General features: G+C 49.6%; 1 protein-coding gene across 2 annotated transcripts in view; it reads right to left on the reverse strand.

The window, feature by feature from the left end:
- Window positions 1-496: 496 nt before the first annotated feature.
- Window positions 497-22522, reverse strand: part of Cep104 (centrosomal protein 104) — a 35175-nt gene continuing 13149 nt past the window's right edge. For both annotated transcript variants that reach the window (XM_055615190.1, XM_055615188.1), the window contains exons 11-22: window positions 21845-22012; window positions 21149-21322; window positions 18330-18506; window positions 16788-16994; window positions 15899-16006; window positions 14078-14114; window positions 13152-13218; window positions 12070-12178; window positions 7986-8124; window positions 7786-7853; window positions 4648-4738; window positions 497-4295 (exon numbers count right to left, since the gene is read on the reverse strand). In XM_055615190.1, the coding sequence (XP_055471165.1) occupies window positions 4180-4295; window positions 4648-4738; window positions 7786-7853; window positions 7986-8124; window positions 12070-12178; window positions 13152-13218; window positions 14078-14114; window positions 15899-16006; window positions 16788-16994; window positions 18330-18506; window positions 21149-21322; window positions 21845-22012 (1461 nt within the window). In that variant the 3' untranslated portion in view covers window positions 497-4179. The remainder of the gene's footprint in view (window positions 4296-4647; window positions 4739-7785; window positions 7854-7985; window positions 8125-12069; window positions 12179-13151; window positions 13219-14077; window positions 14115-15898; window positions 16007-16787; window positions 16995-18329; window positions 18507-21148; window positions 21323-21844; window positions 22013-22522) is intronic.

Genomic DNA, 22522 nt, shown 5'->3' on the forward strand with positions numbered 1-22522 from the left:
TCATGGCAGCCAGGAAAAGGAGAGCAGAGTGAAGAGGAGGGAAGAGAGGTGACAGTAGAGGCATCCTGTCGTGGCTTAAAGAATGCTGACTCAAGGCCGATCTTTGGTTAGTTCTCTCTGGAAACACACCCCACAGACATACCCAGAATGTGCCTTACAAATCCAAGTGCATCTCAGCTCAGGCTAATTCACAATGGAGACTGTCAGCGAGGTTCTCCGTGCTCACTGAGGCTGGACTGTGTGACCAACAAGGTGCTGCACAGAGGACAGGATGTCTTCATGTACCATACAAAACATTTGTTCCATGGATCCCTTGTTTTGGGGACATTTGTGTGGGTCCCTTGAGCAGTCTTCAGGCTCTGTTTCTGTCCTGGCCCAGGCCTCCCACCTGCGGTAAGGAGGCCGTACCATCCACTGAGTGACCACTTGAGCTTCCCAGGATGGTCTCTGTCTTAGGGTTTCTATTGCTGTGAAGAGACACCAGGACCACAACAGCTCTTACAAAGGAAAACATTTAATTGGGTCTGGCTTACAGTTCAGAAGTTTAGTCCATTATCATCACGGTAGCAAACAAGACATGGTGCCGGAGAGTAGCTAAGAGAGTTCTACATCCAGATCAGCAGGTGGCAGGAAGAGAGAGACACTGCACCAGGCTTGAGCTTCTGAAACTCTGAAGCCCAACCCCTGTTGACACACCTACTTCAAAGCTACATCTCCAATAACGCTACCCCTAAGAGTCTTTGGGGGCCATTTTCATCCAAACCATCACAGTCTCTTTTTCCCACTCCCAGACAGACTTTCTCAGTGGCCCGGGAGAACCCCATCCTTGCAGAAGCCCTTAACCCTTTAACCAGGGTCTTACATAGAGGTAGCTCTTTTGGAGTCATGGAAAGAGCCCAGGAATTTCACTCAGAGCAGGAGGGGTGTTGTCTACCACTAAGGTCTCAAGGTGTACATCTGGGAATTCTTGCTGTGGGCATGGTAGCACAGGCTTGGAATATCAGCACGGAGAAGGGAGGCAGGAGGGTCAGAAGTTCAAGGTCATCCTCAGTTACACTGTGAGTTTGAGTTTACCCTTGGCTATGATGAGACATTTGTTTTTTTAAAGCACCTCTTTAAAACGATGCCTTAAGCCTGTCTATTTGTCTTCTGGGACTGCAAAATTAGTGTGTTATATAGGTAAGCTTTGACTCACCGCTCCTCGGCAAAAAGGAAATACGTTGAATGTAATGCTGTGCCTCACCTTGAGAAGTCTCAGGTGTTGCGGATTCGCTCTACAGGGTGAGTTCTCTGTCCTGCCCGCAGCTTAGCATTCAGCTTTGTGGCAGTAAACTTATTCTGACAGACTGTGACCTGCAGCCCTTGCCAGCGACTGCAGATACCACAGGACTCTGAAGTCAGAGCACATTCTCTGTCCTGCAGGTAAACTCATTTTAAACACTGCTGTGAAGACCCAGCTTTCCCAAGCATCTCTCCGCAGCAAACACTAAGGGCCGAGCTGCTCTCACGACGAACGTCAGCGTGATTTACAACAGCCTCCCCTCCCCTCCTTCCCCTCCTTCCAGGTTGGGCTGCATGTAGCCCAGGCTGGCCTCTAATTCACATGTAGCCAAAGGATGACCTGGAACTTGGGATCGCCTGCTTCCAAACAACAAGTGCTGGGAGACCGACCCTTGGGCTTCATGCACACTAGTCGTTGAGTGACAGATGCCTCCAGCCCACCAGCTGCTTGCTCCTTAATTACCACTCTGAGCTGGACATGGTGGTGCTTGCCTTTACTCCTAGTACTTGGGAGGCAGGGGTGGGTGGATCTCTGAGTTCAAGGTCGGCCTGGTCTATATTGTGAGCTTCAAGCCAGCCAAGGATACACAGTGAGACCCTGACTCAAAACAAACAGGATTTTAGGAGAGATAGCTTGGTGGTTAGGTGCTCTTGTTGCTCTTGCAGTGGACCTGAGTTTAATTCCCAGGACTCACATGGTCCTCATAACCACCTGTAATTCCAGTTCTAGAGGATCCTCTTCTGACCTCCACGGGCACCAGGCACACATGTGGCGTACAAACATACATGTAGGCAAAACACACATATAAGGAAAAACAAATGAGATATGTATATAAAAATCTCAAAATAGAGGTGACAAGAACACTGAATGATCTTTTTACTGTATTAATGTACTCAAGGCAAATTAGCACATAAACCCTAAAACAATGACAATAAAAATATATTATTTTATACTTCTGGTACCTGAAATAAAGACAAATAGAAAACTATGTTAAAACATTAAAAAGTTGCAAATTTCCATTAAAGGTATTTACATTTGTATTCTAGTATCAGATATGACACAATTCTTTTAAATTAGATTTAATAGAATATCTTTTATGAAAAAAATATAAATATTAAATATCCACAATGTATCGTACGTGAAGGTTTGAGGAGTGCTCCACATTTAGATATTACACGGCTGGGATTCCTAGCTCCTTTCCTGAATCAAGAACAGGGGTGTGGAGCTGTGTGGCTGCCAGCCACCTCTGCAGAGACTCATGATTCTAGAACAGGCAGAACATGGCAGCTAAAAACGAAGGATTCTTTTTTCTGTTTTAATTCTGTGTCAGTGTCCCACTCTGTAGCTCAAGCTTCCCTTGAACTTGTGGTGAGCTTCTGACTTTGGCCTCCCAAGTGCTAGGAGTACAGGTTTGAGCCACCAAGCCAGGTTAAAAATGAAGGATTTTCACAAGTATCTTAAGGTTACAACAGATAGAAGACATTACGGGTATCGGTTTCTTACATCCTAAGGTTAGCTTTCCGTTATCGTCTGTACTTTAAGGTGGGCCAGAAATCAGTGGCGGGCACCTCTGACCGAAGGACCGCCTGGCCATCCCTGGTGCCTGTGCTCTGCTCTTAGGCATTGCATGCTCTCTCACCACTATCAGCCTCTGACAGGATCCTCCTCTCAACAGATCCTGCTCCACTTGGTACTCTGAGTCAAGCAAAGCAAGAGCTGTTTGCCGGATGCAGGGGTGACTCATGGGGTTAACTACCCAGGGTGCTTGCTGCTCAGGTGCCTACAAGTTTTTAGGCATTTTGTTTCACATGGTTGGGAATTTTACAGAAATATGCCCTAATTTTATAATAGTCACTTTCTCAATCTTATACATCCCAAAGGGGAGTTAGGAAGACCTCAGGAAGCAGGCACAGTGCAGGCCCTCAGTGGGCACAGCCTTCAGCCCATGGTGGCGGCAGAGACAGGAGGGACGAGGACACGGGCGTTTCCAGGAGGGTTTCCGATGGACTCCATCCTTCCCACAGATGTGTGTCTAACTGGAGCTTCTGGAAGGAAGGCGGGTAGAGGCTGCTGATGGGTGTTTCCTGAGGTCTGCGCCACTGTTCAGTGAAGCACTTGTGAGTGACATACTGAGAATGATTTGGAAAAGTGGGTTTGGTTACATCGCAGGGAGAGACAGAACTGATTTGGAGGCTCTGGGCCAGCAAGGTGTGTGGGAGGTATCTTTGTGGGTTAGGCAAATGTGCAAGGTGCTCATATTGCCATAAAGAAAACTGAGGCTTGCAGGTGGGCTATGGTCAGGGGAGCATAGGGTAAGCAGGAGAGCAACATCAACCTGGGCTCTGCAGCAGAGCCCCCGACCCACTGAGGGAAGGTGTCTAGGCTGTCGGGGGTGGGGGAGTCACAGGGACATGTGTGACCAGGAGCATCAGGCACAGTGAGTGTGGGAGGGGCCAGTTCTCAGAATGGCTGTCTTTTGCTTTCCTTTATTGCTTGTTGCTGTACACGGTGTGACAATCTAGCACATAGGCCAGTGAGAGATGGCACAGCAGGCTCAGCGTGGCTTGCTGCTGTCCTCTAGGGCCACCAAAGCCTACTGTGTGCAACAGACACCAGTGAGCTCAAAGTTTGGGGTATATCTTCTCAGGAGTAAGGGAAGTGGGTGCTGTGCTTGCTGGCTTCCTGAGCAAGAAGTTCTTCTGTGCCTGAGCACTATGGGACCTAGCTGTGGCGGGTTCTTTGGTCATATCCATACACTCTATTCCTGTGAGAGTAGACATTGGGACACAAGAGACCAAGGGACAGCAGGTGGAGCCCTGCACCACCATGCCAACACACATGGCTTAGAAGAGAGAAACTTGCAAAGCCCCTGGGCAGAGACAGAAGTGGAAACTCTGTCAACGTCGCGTGTATGTTCTGCTGGAGCTCTTACTCAGGCCCCCCTTTGGGGTGGGGATCTTGCTTCCAACCTTGGGTGCCGAGGTGCCTGACTTTGATGCTGCTGGGCCTTTCCCTGCAGTGGAGACAGAACCACATAAGAGGAGCAGCTCTGACCCTCACAGCTTTGGCCTGCACGTGGCCTGCAGTCCCCACAGTGACAGCATGAATGCTGGGAGAACCCACACTAGGACAGATACACCCAGTGTCATCCCTGGAGAGGGATGACAAAGGACACAAGCTCAGCAGCTGTGGTGGCCCTCATCAGCCCCTGGTGAGCCTCCAGGAGGATTTGTGGGGAGCAGCCATAGGCTGCTGCACTTGGAGAATGGGGTAGCTGGGCCAGCTGCAGGTGGATAGGAGACTCGGTTACCTTCCAGCCAAGCTGGGGCAGAACGTGGGTGCCCCACGTGTAGCTTGTGTCTCACCTTGCTGCGGGGCTACAGCCTTGCAAAGAATGTGTGTTCTGCGCTGGTTCATTGTGCACCCACTAGGGCCCATCAGATGAACCTTCCATGCCTGCAACAAAGAGGAGGCACAGCATGTTAGCCTGGTGGCTCCAAGGGACCTGTGGTGTCGCCATAATAGACCACTCACTCTTGATGAGAGTGAGGGCTAAGCCAGTGAGAGGGTTGGAAGCATGGTTCCCTGCCCTTCTTTGGCCTTAGGGCCTGAGTCTTACAGTCTGGTGAGCCTGCATGTCACAGTCCATCCTGATGACTGGAACCGGGGTCTTGCTACCAGGAGGATGTTTCTGCCAGCTGCTAGGACGCACTATGCAGTGCCCCCCCCCCCCCCCCGTGAGCTGCAGGTGAATTTGTAGGTTGACTAACCATTCCATGGTAGCCCCAGGAGACCATGAATGAGAAGCCAGTGGAGGCCCAGCCTGCCTAGGCCCTGAGTCTGGGAAACCATGAGGTGGTAAATGGGTGTGTGTTATATAGCATAGATATACAGAAGAGGGAAAGCAAGTAACAGCATACAGCTGCAGACAGAGAGAAGGTATTAGCTCCTGGCCATGGTGGGCATGGAGGGGAGAATGGAGGCAGCTGCTGGTTGGTTTAGTACTGTTCACCGTGGAGACCAGCAGAGCACAGGCAAACAAGAAAAAACGGTGGGCAGCTGGGAGTGTCTGGTAAAGGCAGCTATTGAGATGAAAAAATGAAGAGAGGACAGGGATAGCAGCCTCAGTGCGGATGCAGTTCTTAGGACATGCTTTACTTACAGATTTGGGGAATCTAGCTACAGAACCCAAGCTCCCAACACACCCAAGCACGTCTTCAGTGGGTATCCACATCGACAGCTCTGCCCTGGGCTCCAGAACAGAACCTGTCTCTGGTCACCCCTGGGGACCAGATAATGGCCGAAGAAACTGGCCCCACTGGCCCCAGTGCCATCCAGGCTGTGCTGGGGTAGACACAATAATTTCATGCCCTTAGGGCCTTTGAGGTTGGCGAAGCTACAGAGTTGGGGGAAGAAACATGCTGGGCTGCCAGGAAGACAAGGTCTGAAGGGGAACTGGCTGGGTGCGCACTGACAGGTATGTGACATGTACATGTCCCAGCTTTGTCCACTGTGGCTCGGCAGCAGTGGCCTTGCCTGCGCCTCTGAGAGGGCCATACCCCTCAGCAGGACAGCTGATTCCTGGTCAGGACAGAAAGTTCCAGAGAGGAGGACGTTATCTGAGGCTATGAGTCAGCTCCCAGGCAAAGGGACTGTGGGGTGACCATCCGTAAGGGCGGGAGTGGCCGTGGCTCTACACCTACTCTCGTCCGTGAGTTTAGCAAGACACGGAAAGCAGATAAGCTAGTGAGCCTGCTGCCGTTCTTAACACTGCTAGCTTTGTCTAACAGTTTCCTTCTATCCTTTGTGGAGGATCCGTAAGCAGGAAGGTACATAACTCAAAATAGCTTCAGGAAGTCCTTGACACTGATCAGATTTACTAGGCCCTCCAAGTGTATACAGCTAAGCTACAAAGAAGACCCTGAGACCAGTCCAGCTGACAGAAAGAAGCAGAAACAAGATGAGCTGCTTGGAAGAGGTTTAGACCAACGAGTCACTTGGAAAGGACAGTCTTATGCCTGAACAGAGTTCCAGGTTCCCAGCTTCAGTGAGCAGTCACCCATGCTGGGGTAGGCACTAGGGATGCAGATGAGTCATTTCTGCTTCTGTAAGTAAACCCTGCCTAGATTCCTCTTATCCTAATACAAGTCATGGTTCAACAAGTTCACTTTGATGGTGTCGGTACTGTTGTGGGATCCCCATCTGGGATGAACGGACATGTGTTGTGTCTTCCCAGAAAAATTCCATAGCATCTCCTAGGACATAAGTAGAGCTAAGAACAGGCCTCTGGAGTTGCCTGACACGGTGGGCACTGATTCTAGCTGGCCCAAGCATAGCAAACATGGCTCTGGCAGGCCTTGCCTTTCTTCCCTTTTTCCACTGCTTTGCTAAAAACTGTTAGATTAGCTGGGGAGCAGTGGTGCACGTCTTTAATCCCAGCACTTGGGGGGCAGAGGCAGGCAGAGCTCTGAGTTGGAGGCCAACGTAGTCTACAAAGGGAGTTCCAGAACAGCCAGGACTATACAGAGAAACCCTGTCTCAAAAAACAAAAACAAAAACAAATAAAACCCCTCACCTCCCCATCAATTCCCCCCTCCCAAAACCAACAACAAAAGACCCAACCAACCAACCAACTGACCAATCAATAAAACAAACAAATAAACAAAAACCGTTAGGTTACATTTTTAAAACTAGCCACCGAAGCCTATTCCCTTATTTGGCCAATTCTTCCTCCTGAGGCTGACTACCAAGGTCCAGCTATAAAAGTATTGACGTCCAGCAATCAAAAGCCCCCTTTGGCTCACCTAACTAACATGCCCAATCAAAATTAGACACCTGATCCTAACAGAGTTTCCCGTTTTACCTTTACCAACCGCCATACATGTACACACCATATCTATTTCTTGTCTACCCAGTTCTGGGACAAATGCCCCTTCTCCTCTCCCTTGTTCTCTTCCCCTTCTCCCTCTAACTCCCCTCTTTGGCCCTTATCCCTGCCCTTTGTCCTGCTGGGGCACCTAAATCCCATGTTGTGCTGAGAACATGGTCTTGGGGTGTCCTGAGCTGACTCCAAGGTTCCCTACATGCACCACCACAGAGCCATGCAGAGAGCCAGAAAGAAAGGGTAGATCCATGGATTCTTAGGCCCTGCACGCAGACCCAAACACCAGAGGCAAAAATCTGCCTGTGTCACCATGCTACTTCCACAGGATGGGAGGAGAGCACGGCACTGAGTAGGAAGAAACCATTAACCACCATGGTGCACATTTGGTTAATCCAAATGGCTAACAGGCTATAGACCTGACTGTGATGCTGCAGAGCCTGGCTACACATGTGAAAGCTATGGCCAGGAATAACGGCACAGTTGCTGACTTGGCAGTGAGTTGAGAGCAGCGCTGACCTCTGAACTGTTAGGAGGTCAGGAGGGCTACGCCACACAGCCACCATCATCAGAGTGGGTCCGACACCTCCTTTCGCTCCCATCTCAGCTCAGGCCCCCTCACCTCTTCTCCAGGGGCAAAGTTCTCGTGACACAGAGGACAGCGGTTTGCCACCTTCTCCGATTTGGCAGCTGAAATGATTTCAATAAAAAGGATTTCGTTACTTGGATGAATGCTCTACAGGGGGAAGAAGGGTGCATTCAATCCCACAATGCCCATGCCCGACCCTGATAGCAGCTGGAGCACATCCAGGAAGGACTCACGGTTACACTCCTTCGTTTTAATGTGCCTGGGAAGCTCCTCCTTGGGAACAGCCTCGCTGCAGCGGTGGCACTTCCCAAAGCCATCCCTCTTGTCACATTCTGTCAGCAAGTGCTCCGTCAGGCTGCATATCTCAACCACCTGTACCCAGGAGACAGCACAGTGTCACTTCTGTGGGGCAAGGCAGAGGCCAGAGACCAGGGCAGCTAGCTGTTCCGGGTCCTTTCGGTCTCTAGCCCACAGTGCCTACAGTCACACACTTGTAGAGACCCTGTGCTGGCCAAGGTAGGGAGTGGGACTGCAGCTGACTGGAGTGTCTGTTATAGCTCTGGGTTCAAATTCTGGCTCCCCAGTATTTCTTAGAATGGCAAACAGGATTCTCCCACCTCTCTAATACTTGGCAGGAATAGCTTCCTCATAGCCATGGCCCCACAAACTACTGGAGGCCAGCTGCCCACCTGGGGCTTTCAGAATCTGTGCTGCCAGATAGAGGATGAGTGACCAAAGGGCAGAGGAAGCAGAGCACCCCCATCTTGTCCTTCTTTGAAGAGGGAGGCCCAGAGCAGGGGAGAAGTAAACCAGGGCACGGACCCTGACTCGTAGGGAACAGCCCGAAATTAAAGACTTCCATTCAAAAGACAAGAGGAGACAGTGAAAAGACAGAGATGAGGCAGAGAATGAGAAAAGACAGGCCCGCTACATGTAACGGACTGCTGGAGCCTGCTAGCAGAGTCGAATGGGGGTCGAGGTGAGGATTGAAATTAATAAACTAACACACAACACACCGGACCTTTCCGAGAGGCTCTAGTGGAAGCTAGAGACCTTGCTTTATTCCAGACTGCTTTTAAGCCAGAGCAAAAGCACCTCAGCATGATGCGTAAATTCACAAGGAAGTCAAACAAAAGGTGTAACTTTGACAAGGTTTCTCACCTGCTGGCTCAAACAAAAGGAGATAGACTTGGAAATTTATCACTGATTCCAGTGAAGGCCATGGTGAGTGCAGTCTTTCCGCCGAGATCTAAGTATCAAAGCAAGCTGGTAGACCAGCGGCTCTCAACAATGGACAGATGGCTACATCCAGATGTAGAAGGTGCCAACAGAAAGGTACCTAGCAAAGACGGCCAATGACCAGTGGACAAAGGGTGCCCATCTCAGTCACGGGCAGCATGCACATGTAAGCATGGTGAGAACAGAGGTGCCCTCTCTTATTGCTGTGAGCTGTAAGGTAGCCAGGACTTGGCTGTATCTCTGGGTACTGGCTTAGTAGCAAAAGCCTGTCCCACAGGACCAGGCTAGACATGCAGCCCAGTGCTGCCCTGTGGTAACTGTCATGGCCACTGGAGAACAGAGATCACTGTGCTGATCTTGAACTCAGTCACTGAAATGACATTATGAAAACATACTGACAGCTTGATATGCAGTGACGAATGGGCCGCAGCCCTCACCTGGCTCCACCCACCACTGCTGCTCCCGCGCCTCAGCTGCATGTCATTCTGAGGTTACTAGAGAACGGAAGATTAGCTGAGGACCACGCTTGCTGATACAGCTTTCGTGACCTGTCTCCAGAGCTGCTGAGCAGCCTCAGGAAACTCCCTGGCTCACCATGTTGGAGAGAAGAGTCTCTTTGTTTTGCTGGTGTTCTAATGCTTCCGAATACCCCCCTCCCCAGGAAAATGCACGCAGCCAATCAGAACCTGACTGCGGACATAACAGAACCAAAACAGTCCTGGAGAGGCAGCTGCACACACTGCCGATTACAGGTACTAAGAACCAGAGCCATTAAAGGTGGAGCGTCTACAGGGCCATTCGCAATAGGCCTGGCCTCATGTAGTATAGGATGGCATGCTTTTCCATAGGAGGTCCTGAAAACGGTACTCAGAGAATACAGTACATGCCTTCAAGTATCATTCAGGGGTCAGGGATGGAAGTTGGCTAATCACTGGAACTAGAAGGCAAGAAAATGCTGTGATTAGAGGGCAAGCCAATGCCTCGAGCCACTGTGAGATGGAAACATTGTTAAGATTCTTCCCATGTTCCTAGACCAAACAAAGGAAAAGCAAAGAGATGGACTGAGGCTCACAAGAGGAAGTCATCCAGACAATGCCCATGAGCCTCTATGAGATGGAGGCCTGACAACGCCCATGAGCTTCTGCAGGACAGATGACAAGGAGGTGCCTGCTGCTACGGAGGAAGGAAAGCTCAAGAAGTGGTAACCAGCCTAAGCTTCTTTCTAGGAGACCTTCAGAGACCTGAAGGTCTCTGAAAAAGGTCTTGCATCCTTCTAACAGACTTGGAAAGTATTGCAAGGACAGGCACATAAGCAGTTAAAGGGATTAAAAGCAGAAGGCACCCTATTCCAGGAACCATAAGGCTACTGCTGAAGGAAGCCTCAGTGCCAGGAGGGGACTACCTCCTATCATCGGGTGACCAGGAGGCCCCTTCAGGCACCCACACCATACACATTGTGGGTTGCATGCCAGAAGTATGTGGTACGTCCCTACTGCTAATGACACCACATGCTGTAGGAAAAAGACATGGAGGCCCACTCTGTGTCAGAGAGCTCACGTAAGCTGGGACAAGACCTGTAGAGATGAGACCAGGGCTCTAGTGGGGAGGTACTGCTCCTGTTTTCTTAAATATGTCTGTCAGACTATCTTCTGAGTATCTGTGTTCATGTCTCTAGATTACTGCTACTCAGAGCTGTGGCCACAGGAACCTCCCCTTTGTAACAAGCATCGCTTCCTTCAGAGTCCTAAGGTCCAAACGCTGAGGATACACGCGTGCTGCTGTGGCATAAACACAGGAGGGTAAACTTAATATGGCTGTTAACCTCAGAAGCGCCTTCTCACATAGCTCTGCTTTCTTTGAATCTTGGCTAAGTGGAAAAGTACCATGACCCATGTACCTTTATCTATGACCCTGTCCCAGAGTCTGCTGAGCCAGACAAGGGACAAAAGAGAGAGGTTCAACTATGTACAGGAGACAGCTTTGGGGAACAGCATTGCAGATGACTTCCATGAATCAGCCACTGGCTTCATTTAGCCCTGTATGAACCCCAGTGCCTTTGTGCCCTGGCCCCTGTCTATGGAGTGTGAACACAAGTTTCGTTGCTTATCATGAATAATTTTTTTTTTTCTCACGTTTATGTTGGTGCAAATCTTTGGTTTCAGTTTCCAACTAAAAGCATGTAGCTAAATGCTCAGTTATACACTGAAGGAAACAGTCTGCATTACCCCAAAAGGCTCAGCGAACAAAGCAGAAGAGGGCAGAAAGAAGGTGAGCACTGGAGGAAGATGTGACATAGGTATTTCCTCTGGGTTTAATGTAACTATTGGTCTCAAGGAGCAGAGACTTTGGTGACCTACAGAGTACCTCGGCTCCAAGGTTATGACAATGAAATAAGAAATGACCCTCATGACCAGGAGGTCTGCATGACCATCAAGGAGCTGTGAGTATCCCCTGAGGCTCCACCCACCATTCCTGGTCCTACCACAGCCACACATGTGCTATGCTGAAGTAGGCATTGAGTGGAAGTCTGACTGTGGGGAACCAGGGAGTGTACCACTGCTCAGGAGTCAGCCATAGTAACTAATTCGCTGCTAAGCTGGACTAAGAGGGCCATAATCAGTGTACTAGTTGGGACAATGGATATTTCTTTGTTTCCCAGGAGTAATGCAATGTGCAACTGCCAACAACAAAGCGACTCCCAGCAGCCCCAAACAGAAATGGCCACGGGCATGAATTAGTCATGGTCTGGACATGGCAGTAGGCAAGCCAACACAGGGCAGCATGGGCCCAAACTGCAGGGCTCCACTTACAGGAAGAGCCAAGCGACAAATGCTTTGAGTGCCACTGAAGTGGGATGCCGATGGCGTGGATTGCGTGTGGTAGAGACAGTGGTTGACACAGATAGTCACTCCAGGCCAAAGCATGACTTCTCTGCTCTTCCGACTTCAAAGATAGGGGCTACCTATGCTTTGGTCTTTTTCTCAAAACCTAGGAGCCCTAGCCGTTCCTTGTGCTCAGCACCTGACTTGCCCACAGCAGTCACCTGTGAGTGGCCATGGCCCACGCCCAGCTCCTGACCTGCCTGCAGTGGTCACATCTTGTCAGCATGAGGCAGTGTTTCCAGTAGTGGAGGTCCAGGCCCTCTTCTGTGAAAGACTCATTCCTTTCCCCACAAAAGATGCACAGACTACAACGAAATAGAAAAAACGGAACTGAAAGCCACGCTCTGACTACTGTGACCACTCAACCCTGCTCGCACTAGACTCAGGATTCTCCAGACCCTCCTGTCCTGAAATGCCTGGTGCTCCGAGGGCTAGCTGTACCTCTCGGGAAGAAGAGCATGGCTCAGGGTTCTTGTACAATGTCAGGAGAAATGTTGGGCCTGATAAGGGTTGCTGCATCTGAGTTTGGAGACCTGTCTTCAGCTTCCGATTTAAGAGGGCCACTTCCGGGCAAAAGTGATTCAGCATATCCGCCTTAAAATCAACCCTGCCTGGTAACTGTTAGGTGGAGTTTTGTCGCTGGCCCACCTGTCCTTGCACTACCTAACCTTGCTCTCTACGTCATCTTACCTCACTTCCTTAATCCTGCCTCCTGACTCAAACCTATAAAAAGGACTGCTTTATTCAATAAACCGAGTTCCTGATTCGGCAGATCTCCTGGCTCGGTGGTGTTTTATTCCCTGGGGCATCTGGGAAGGTCCAGGCTGTCGACACTTATCATCCCACTTATCATCAGCCACGGAGGGCGTCCAGCTGGACTGGCCACCCTCCTCTCAGCTCCACCTGCCAGATATTGACCCAGCAGAGAAAGGGCCTCACTAAGCAGGATAAAGATTCCTCTAGTGTGAGCTGTGCTGGCACAGTCCTGCTGTGGGTGGTGTAGTAGAAGAGGTGGAGGGCATCTAGTGCCTCCCAGGCTGGACCTGCCCTGGACAGCGCAGGTCATGCTTATGTACAGGAATGGACAGGGAAACTCTGGTGGGGCAAAGCTGAGACTTAGGCGGTTCCTGGCCGAGCCATGTGGACCAGCTTAGGGCAATTTCCAGGCTTTTGTATCAAGTAGAGGAGTTGAGAGACTGAGCAGCCAGAGTAAGCCAAGGAGGAGACCTGCATGCCTAGAGCCTCCCCCCATGCACAGACCGAAGTGACATCACTCACTTATCCAAATAGTGGTTATCTGGGATTTCCGGAGTATCGAGTGGGGCAGCGTTCCTTCCTTCAGGGTCTGAGGAGATCAAAAAAGCACAATTTAAGTTACATTTGGTTGAAATGTTTAAAGTTTCAGTAAAAATGGTAACTACGACTACAGAGCCAAGGGAAGAAGATTTCTTTCTTTTTCTTTAGTTCTAGGGGTCAGATCTGGGGCCTTACACATCCCAGGACAGCACTGCCGTCACGAGCTACTCCTGTACCCTGGTTTGTGAACTAAGGCCCTGCTCTGGGAGTAGCCTCAAACGTGCTGCAGAGCTTTGAGTGAGAATGGTCCCCACAGGCTCATATGGTTAAGGTTTGGTCCTCAGCTGGTGGAACTGTTTGGGGAGGGTTAGGAGCTGTGCCCTTGTTGGAGGAGCTGTGTCACTGGGGGCAGACTTTGAGGTTTCAAAAACCCACACCAGTGTCTTTCTCTGCCTTGTGCTTGTAGATCAGATGTGAGCTCCCAGCTACTGCTCCAGCATAACACCTGCCTGCCTGCTGCCATGTTCCTGCCATGATGTCATAGACCCTACACCTCTGGAACCATGAGCCCAAATAAACATTTTCTTTTATAAGTTGCCTAGATTATGACATCTTATCACAGCAACAGAAAAGCAACCATAACACATGCCATCCTCCTGCCTCACCTGCTATTCTCTGGACTCATAAGTGTGACACCAGTCCTGCTAAAGGAAGTGATTTTGTTTTGTTTTGAGACAGAGTCTCACTATGCAGCCCTGGCTGGCTTGCAACTTGGTATGTAGCCCAGGCTGGGCCCCAATTCACAAAAGACCCTTCGGCCTCTGAGTGCTGGGATTACAGGTGAGCGCTGGCATACTCGGCAGAGGAGTGTTTACAGTGTTGAGTTGCCCTGATGGGAATTTGCTCACCTTGGTTCTTGAGCTGCACAGCATCACTCTCCTTCTCCTAAGACACAAAGACAAAAAGGTCAGGAGCAGGTGGGCTGTGGCTGTGTGAGCTGCAGTCCAGCCAGGATGCACTACCCTCATAGTACATGTCTAGATATTCGATATTTCTATCAAAGAATAACAGGATGCATGTTTCTTTCTTTCTATCTATCCATCCATTATCTATCTCTATCCACCCATCATATCCACCCATCATATCCACCCATCATATCCATCCATCCATCCATCCATCCATCCATCCATCCATCCATCATCATCTATTAACTACAGTCTCATCTATGCAGCCCAGGCTGGCTTCAACATTGCAATCCTCCTGCTTCAGCTTTTCTAGTGCTATAATTACAGGCATGTTCTACCCAGCTCCACAAAACTATTTTAGCAATCTTTCCAAGCTGAACTTGGTGAACATTTATTTTGTTGGTACTTTAGAGGCAGAAGCAAGATGACCACAAGTTTGAGGCCAGCCTGGGTGACTGAATCTCTAGGGCAGTCTGAGCTACATGGGGAGACTTCATTTAAAAAACAAGAATAACTCCAGCATTTCCTCCTGTTCTCTTTATCCCCTTCTCCCAGGCCCTTAGCTCCACCATTCCACAGATATAACACATACCAAGGCTACCAAACGCCCCCACAAGTGACTTATTTCCACTAGCCAAAGTGGCCGCCAGCCCTACCAACATAAGCATGGTGAGAAGACACTTAGTCACACCCCAGGAAGCCTGCGACCTTGAGTGTGCTCCTAGTTTGCCAGTAACTGTAAACGAGCAGGGAGACACTCACTCTGAACTGCCCCGGCTGGGTGGCTGGCACCGTGCTACAACGTTACAGGGGCACTGGAGTCCTGCCAGGGTGAAGGGAGCCGCCCTCCCCAGCCTTCCCTGCTTTCTCTTTTCCTTCTGTTATTCTCATCTTGGCCTTCTGTGGGAAGGTCTGGGGACTTTCAGCCCTTCTTGGGAAAATATGTTTGTAGACATGATTTCTGCTTCTCAACTTCTTGTTCTTTCCCATTTGTGTAGAGAGAAGCATGTGAGATTTCTGCCCATCTCACAGCATCCCTGGAGCTTGTGTAGTAGCTGTGGCCATGGCCACAAGTAGTTTGGAGGCAGGTTCCAACTGCGCCTTGCAAGAGAAACTTTGCATTTGGGTCTGTGGACCTCCTTAACACTCCTGACTGCTTGCATTTGTAAAATTATTTTAATCTGTGTGTATGTGCATGCCATGGTGCAAGCAGAGATCTCAGGGGACCACTTTAAGGAGTCAGTTCCCTTCTACCATGTGGGTCCCAGAGATTGAACTCAGCCCATCGGTTTGGCAGTAAAGAGCCCCTGTGCCATCTTGCCAGACCCTCCTCTTTTCTTATAACTTCAGGAACTCAACGACACAGTTAATATTAAGAAACTAAGTGCAGCCCAGAAGTAGGATGTGCCGCCAAGTTTCCACACTACACAGAACCTGCTCCCACTGCATGTGTGACACCACAGTCCTCAGAGAGGCCTCAAGCACACTGCCTATTGGATTTCCTTGTACACAGTGAAATTAAGCCTTCAGCTGCAGGCCCCTTTGAAGATAGGCTGGAGAACTTCCCCTCAGGCCCCACAGCAACAGAGCCAGCTAGTAACTGACATGGGATACCCAAAGATCAGTGCAGACTCTTTTAATTGTGCTGCCAACCAAACCAAACCAAACCAAACCAAACCAAACCAAACCAAACCAAACCAAAGGGTACCATCTGCACTGCCGCACACCCACACACTCGGGTGAAAGATGTGCCAACGTTCTTACCTGGGTACCAGCCTGGGTCTCTCTCAGTGCTGCTAACTGGCCCTGCAGAGCCTTCATTTCTTCTTTCTTTTGCTTTTCTGCTTCTTTTGTGGCTGCTCTTTTCTGGGCCTTTTTTTTTTTTTTTAAGAACAAAAACAAAAATAAAACACTTTCCCCATTAGAAGAGCTTTCTGGGTGTAGCTTCAGACATTGGAAGACAAATTATAGCATCTAAGTTTGGCGATAAGAATGTAACTATTAAAAGTAAATTCTCCAGTAATTTACGGAAGGTTTGTGCATTGGTAATCCTGCTCTTCCCAGACAAAGAAATACTGGTCTCACAGCTCACAGGCAGGCACGGACAGGCCAGGGCCTGGGTCAGGGACCTGCTTCTCACTACAGACTGTGCTTCTCTACATGGGGCTCCTTAAGAAAGAAACTGGCCATTTGTTTATGACTCAAGTGGCACTGCACTCTTCCTTCATCCCTCCCCCCCTTTTCTTTCTATTCCTTCTTCCTTCTCTCCTTCCTTTCTTTTCCTTTCTTCTTTCCAGCTCAGCCTGGCTGAGCTGAGTATTCCCAGAAACCCTCTCAGCTTGGCCTCCCAATGCTGAGATTATAGGTATGGGTCAGCATGGTTGGTTTATGTTCCAGGTCACTTTTTAAGATTTTTTATTTTTTAAGATGTATTTATTTATTTATTTATTTATTTTTTATGTATGCAATATTCTGCCTGCATGTGTGCCTACAAGCCAGAAGAGGACACTAGATCTCATTACAGATGGTTGTGAGCTGGGACTTGAACTCAGCACCTCTGGAAGAGCAGCCAGTGCTCTTAACCTCTGAGCCATCTCTCCAGCCTCACTTCTAAACAGAGTACAGCTTCGTCAATCCATGATGGCCAACTCACCTTGACTTCAGCCTCAGTTGGTCTGCCATCTATCTTAGCAAATCCCTCAAAAATGGCTTTGTAGAGGAGGTTTCTGCGTGTGCTGCTGTCATCTGGAGGAAGGTAATCCAGGGTGAGGGCAGGGTGCTCTCTGTACATGTCCAGGATGATTCTGACCGCTGTCTCCCTCACCTCATAGACCCTGTGCTCCAGGGCACTCACTGCAAACTGCAAAGAAAGCCGTCTCATCTCTGCTGCTAATTTTTCTGAACAACCAAGTTAACTTCTTTAGCACAAAAGGTCCACTGCAGACTTGAAAATAATGACCAGGCAGAGAGGCGGCAAGCATAGAGAGAGAGCCATGCCACAATCCTCTTCACTGTCCCGGCATACAGCACACCCAAGTCCAGTGCTATGCTTTGCCTTCTCCATCCATGTGCTATGAAGCATTCTTTAATTCACATCCATTCACAAACGTAATATTATGAAACACTTTAAATCTATAGGGGACTAATGCAAACCGGGGTCAAGGAGGACAGCAGTTCTGTAATCAAAGTTTTGGTTTCTTTAAAAACTCAGTTATATTATATAAATAGGTTTTTGTTTTAATCTCAAGTATTGGATGTTAGCTGGGCTTTAGTTTGTCCGCAGCTATTAATCATCTACAGTGGGCAGTGGCTTTTGCCAGCTGCTAACAGCCTTCCATATGCGGCATGGAGAGGGGCAGGGTCTCAGGCTCTGAGAATTTAAGAGCCCAGAAAGAGAATATGCGTTGTTGGCATGTGGCGTGTGGAAGTTTGGAGCAGACAGATGGTGAGAAACGCCTCAGAGCAGCAGCTTGGAGGAGCCTGCTGGCTGTGTTTGCTGTTGACGGAGATTGGCACAGAGCCCTGAAAGAACCCATTGACCCTAACTAGCAGGGAGAAGTAACAGGGTTTGTGCGCTCTCTCCACACTGTCCTTCTCCCTCCTCCATAGGTTGGGAGGTTGGAAGGGAGGCAGAGGCCTAAAACACCCCAGATAAAGGAGAGTTTAAAAACAAGTGCTATACAGTTTGCCAGCCTCTGTGGGATTTTTGCTTGTAAGAAATAGAAGTGTGGCTCTCCTGTGCCCTGTTTCCCAGGCTGTTTGTCCCCTGCTGAAGGTGTCCATTCTCCTGCGACTGCTATGAGCTGCTGCCCACAGGCTGTCACTCTGCATTCTTAGACAAAGACTTTTTGTTTTTCAGTTTTTGAGACAGCATGTCAGGTTGCCCCGGCTGGCCTCAAGCTCACTATGTAGCCAATGATAGCCTAGGGCCTCGGGTTACAGGAGTGTACGGCCCACTGTCTGCAGTGTCGCAGCTCGAACCTGGGGTTTTACGCTTGCCAGGTGAGCTTTCATTCAGCTCCCCAAAGAATGACTTTCATGACTTGTCCCCACCAGGGGTAACAGCCTGTGCATTCTATGCTCTCGCTAGTTAGTGTAGAAACAGCAGGAAGATCCAGGTGCTCAGACACCACTTAGGCAGCCTGCCCTCAACTGCGGTGCTGGGCCAGAGTCCTGCCTCGCGCGGCTGGCTCACCTTCATCACATTGTCCACAGCAAAGCCTGAGCTCCCAGTGCCCAGGTCTCTCAACAGCCGGGCCAGGAGGTCCACCTGGCTCAATGCCAGATGAACAGAAGTGTTGGCCTTCAGCGGCTGCACCAAGTAAGACGGAATGAGCTGCAGAGATTTCACCTCCTTAAACAAGGCCATTTCCTACAAAATGCATCACAGTTTGTTAATTTTTACAGGTAGAAGCCAGAGATCACTTAGTACAACTCAGCATGACTGTCACACCGAACAATGAAGGAAACAAGCAGGGACAAGAAGGGACAATGACTAGCTGCAAGAGGATTACAAACAGGAGCTGGGGATTCTGGGAAACACTTGCAGTGGAACTACAGAGCTGAAGCACAGCAGGTCAGTAGAACCAGGAGAGCTTCACAGAAAACAGTGAAGACTAAAGGCTTATGTTCTTGGTATTTCTCAATCTCACCAAAACCTTTTTCTGAATTTAAAAATTGGAAAGAGATTGGTCTTAGAGCTGGATTTTTAGCAGAGTGTCAACAGTTCTCTGGTCAATATGATTACTGGTGAAGCAGAGTAGAAGAACACAAGTACCGTCCATTGTCTCCATGGTTGGTGACAGGGCCTCACTGTGTAGCCTAGGCCTCCTTGGAACTTACCACATGCTCAGTATGTAGTAAGGACCTCTAGGTACTGGGCCCACAAAGGCACCATGACTATGGCCTTCACGCGTCAGGACAGCAGCTCCTGAAACAAGCGGGCTTGCACATGGAGGCTCAGGGCCGGTTACCCTGATGTCTTTGTATTTTTTATTTGTGAGTGTGTCTGTGTGTTCACTTGTGCTATGTGTCTGTGTGTGTGTGCCACATGAATGCAGGTGTTCTTGGAGGCTAGAAGAGGGCCCTGGGTCCTGTGGAGCTGGAATCATAAAAGGGTGTGAGAAGCCATACATGGGTGCTGGGAACCAACCGCAGACCTCTGGAAGCGCAATGTCGTCACCAATGAGCTGTCTGCCCAGCCCTCCCTGGTAACGTTTGACACAAGATGGATCTCAGATGGAGACAGGGAAAGACACGCAGGGAGACGCACGCCTGGAACTCTAGCACAGAGGAGGCTGAGGCCGGGGAATGAGGAGCCGAGGGTAGCATGCCTAAATGGTTAAAACCATTAAACGTGAGGAGCGGGGCACAGTGGCGCACTCCTGCAGGGCTGGCCGTGGGAAGGCTGGGCTGGGAGCAACACTTGTACTCAGGAGGGTAGCCGGGGTGATACGGACAGACCCGGCTCTTAAGAAAAACAAAAGCCAAACCAACTTACTGAAATCCTCCTTCCTCTGTCTTTCAAGGGCTGTCACATCTTTTAACAGGTGACATCCTGCCCACGCTTTATGCTGCGAGCACAGCCCAACACAGCACTTCTGTTCCGTTCACTTATTTTTTCCATGTTTGTTTTCCCTGAACATTAAGTTTCTTTATAAAACCAGGTCTTAGATTCTTCACACTTTGAGAAATGACAAAAGCTCTAAGACAGATGTATACCCTCACCAAACTTTGCATTAAATTTTAAGGAATTCTTAGATTTTCCCAAGTCCAGATAAGGAGCTTAACTTAAGGGACCCTAAGTCAGCTGGGCGGTGCACACCTGGAATCCCAGTGCTCGGAGGCCGAGGCAGGTGCACCATGTTCTAGCTGAGCCCTGTCTCATAGTAAGGGGGTGGGGGTCGAAGGGGAGGGAGGGAGGGGGAGGTGTGAGGGCAGGAATGGCTGGAGAGAAGGGAGCCGGGCTGATATCAGGCTGTAAAGTGATTAAAACAAACAAAGGAAAAAAACACAAAGAAAGAAACAAAACCCCCAAGCTTCCTGAAATAGATGTGCTAGAGCAGCTAGTTTAAATAAAGCCAAATATATTTTCATAGTACCTCATAGACTGTGTGTCAAAATCCTCCTGCCATTTACATGTGTTAGTGTTTTACACTCCCAGCCCACATTAAGTATGCCTGGTGAAAGAATGGTATGTTTTCTCTTCTTGTTAATACTCCCTGGGTAATTACACTGTCTTTACCCTGTCAGTGCATACGTGGGCATGAGCACACCACAGTGAGAGTGGAGAGCAAAAGACAATTTGAGCAGTTTTTCCTGTGGCTCCATCTCAGGGAGTGAACTCAGGTTGTCAGGCTTGGTGGCAGGTGCCTTTACCCCTTGGTGAGGCCTTTACCTCACCAGCCCTTTCTTTTGTTCATGTGAATTGTGTGAATGCATGTGCCTATGCATGTTGGCATGTGTGTGCATGCATGTTGAGGCCCCAGGTGATTTCAGAGATCTTGTTCCATAGCTCTTACACCTTCTTTTAAGGCAGGATCTCTTTATCGACCCAGTGACTGCCAATCTGGCTAGACCTGCTGGGCAGCTTGCTGCATGGATCCTATCTTCACCCTCCAAGGGTGAGATTGAGGCAAGCCACCATGCCCACCTGGCATCATGCGGGTTCTAGGGATTTTAACTGGGAGATAAACTGCTGAGCCATCTCCTAGCTTTATACATTCATTATTTTTTATCTCCACTAAGCTGGGTGTGGTATTAGACCTGCAATATGAGCCCCGGGGTAGCTAAGGCAGGAAGTTTGCTGAGTCTGAAGGAGCCAGCCTGGACTATGCGTTCAAGTCCAGCCAGCATTACAGACTGAGAGACTCTGTCTCCAAACAGCAAAAGCTCATGCTTAGGCGGAGCTCACTGTACCAGGGAGCATGGCGGCAGGTGTCTCTGTTTTAGGGCAGAGCCCCGCACGGCTGAGCCAGACAGCTACAAGAAGACAAGGGGGCGGGGAGTTCAGACCTGGATGAAGTTCAAAGCTATGACACGGAGGCGGGCAGAGGAGTCTCCAGTCCTGGCGAGTAAAAGGGGAACAATTCTCTCAACACAGTGCGATGTTTCTTGTTTGCTCAGCTTGTGCTTCGGAATATACTGTGTAATTATCATTTTCAGCAATTTCAGTGAAGCCTGAAAGACCTGGAGAAAATGAGGTGAGACAGATCAGCTCCTGTAGGGGGAGTTCAACAGGGAACAGGAAATCAGCAACCAACGTGAGCACTTGTACTAGGTGCTGCTTCTGGGTCAGCAACACAGCTCTCACTGCAGGGTCAGCCAGGCCCTACACGGTCCCCACCTGACGCTCCTGACCATGTGACGCCAGCTCACCCCTCCTGACCTACACCCAGCCCTCAACTCCTCTTCTGTGGACTGCTCATCCTAAAGTCTATTCAGAGCTACAAAGATGAATGACTTGCCAGCTCCTTGGGCCTCATGAGAACTATGGAAACTGAATGCTGTTGGTGGAGACTCAGCCTCTGTGCATCTGCTGAGGACGAAGGAAAAACAGAGGCTGTGCAAAGCTGGGGCAAGGATGGCATCTCTCACCTGTCACTTACCCTCGGGCCTCGGATGCGCCTCTTGCTGGAGAACCCTTATTCCTAATCTCACGGAAAGCTAAAGTTGTGTCGATGACCCGGGGCAGCAGGCTGAGGGACTTACTGAGGACACGATGTCCTTTATGGCTCTTCTGATGAGAAAGACAGATGCCCTGAGCATGTTTTTCAAATCTTCCTTCTGGGTTCCAACAGGCATCTCCATCAGCTTCTTGTACAACGCCAGTAGTGCGTCTTCTCGGCAGGACCACATCTTAGAATAGGCCCCAGCCACCTGCCAGGAAATAGCAGTCCTGCTTTACTTAAGGAGGCGGCCTGCCTAGCACCACAGCCACCCCAGACTGCCAGCTTGCACCTTAAGGCTCTTTTCCAGTAGGGAGCCCTCTGCACAATGAGGTAGGGCTTGCTGATGGGAAAGTCTGAGAAGCTGCAGGATGAAAGGAGGATACTGACTCCTGAAAGATGACCTCCACATGTGAATGGCGGGGTGTGCACACAGCAGGCAGACACAGAGACACTCATACGCAGACACACAGAGAAACACACACAGACACACACAGATATATACAAATACACATACATACATACAAATACACAGAGATTTACACAGACACACAGAGACACACACTCAGACCCAGACACACACACACACAGATACACACAGACATAGACAGAGATCCAGACAGACACATACACATACAGACACATACACACAGATACACACATAAAGATACACACACTGACAGACAAACAGATAGACTACACCCACACCCACACACACACA

Source organism: Psammomys obesus, unplaced genomic scaffold, assembly GCF_907164565.1.
Source record: "Psammomys obesus unplaced genomic scaffold, mPsaObe1.curated_primary_1811, whole genome shotgun sequence".
NCBI lineage: Eukaryota > Metazoa > Chordata > Mammalia > Rodentia > Muridae > Psammomys > Psammomys obesus.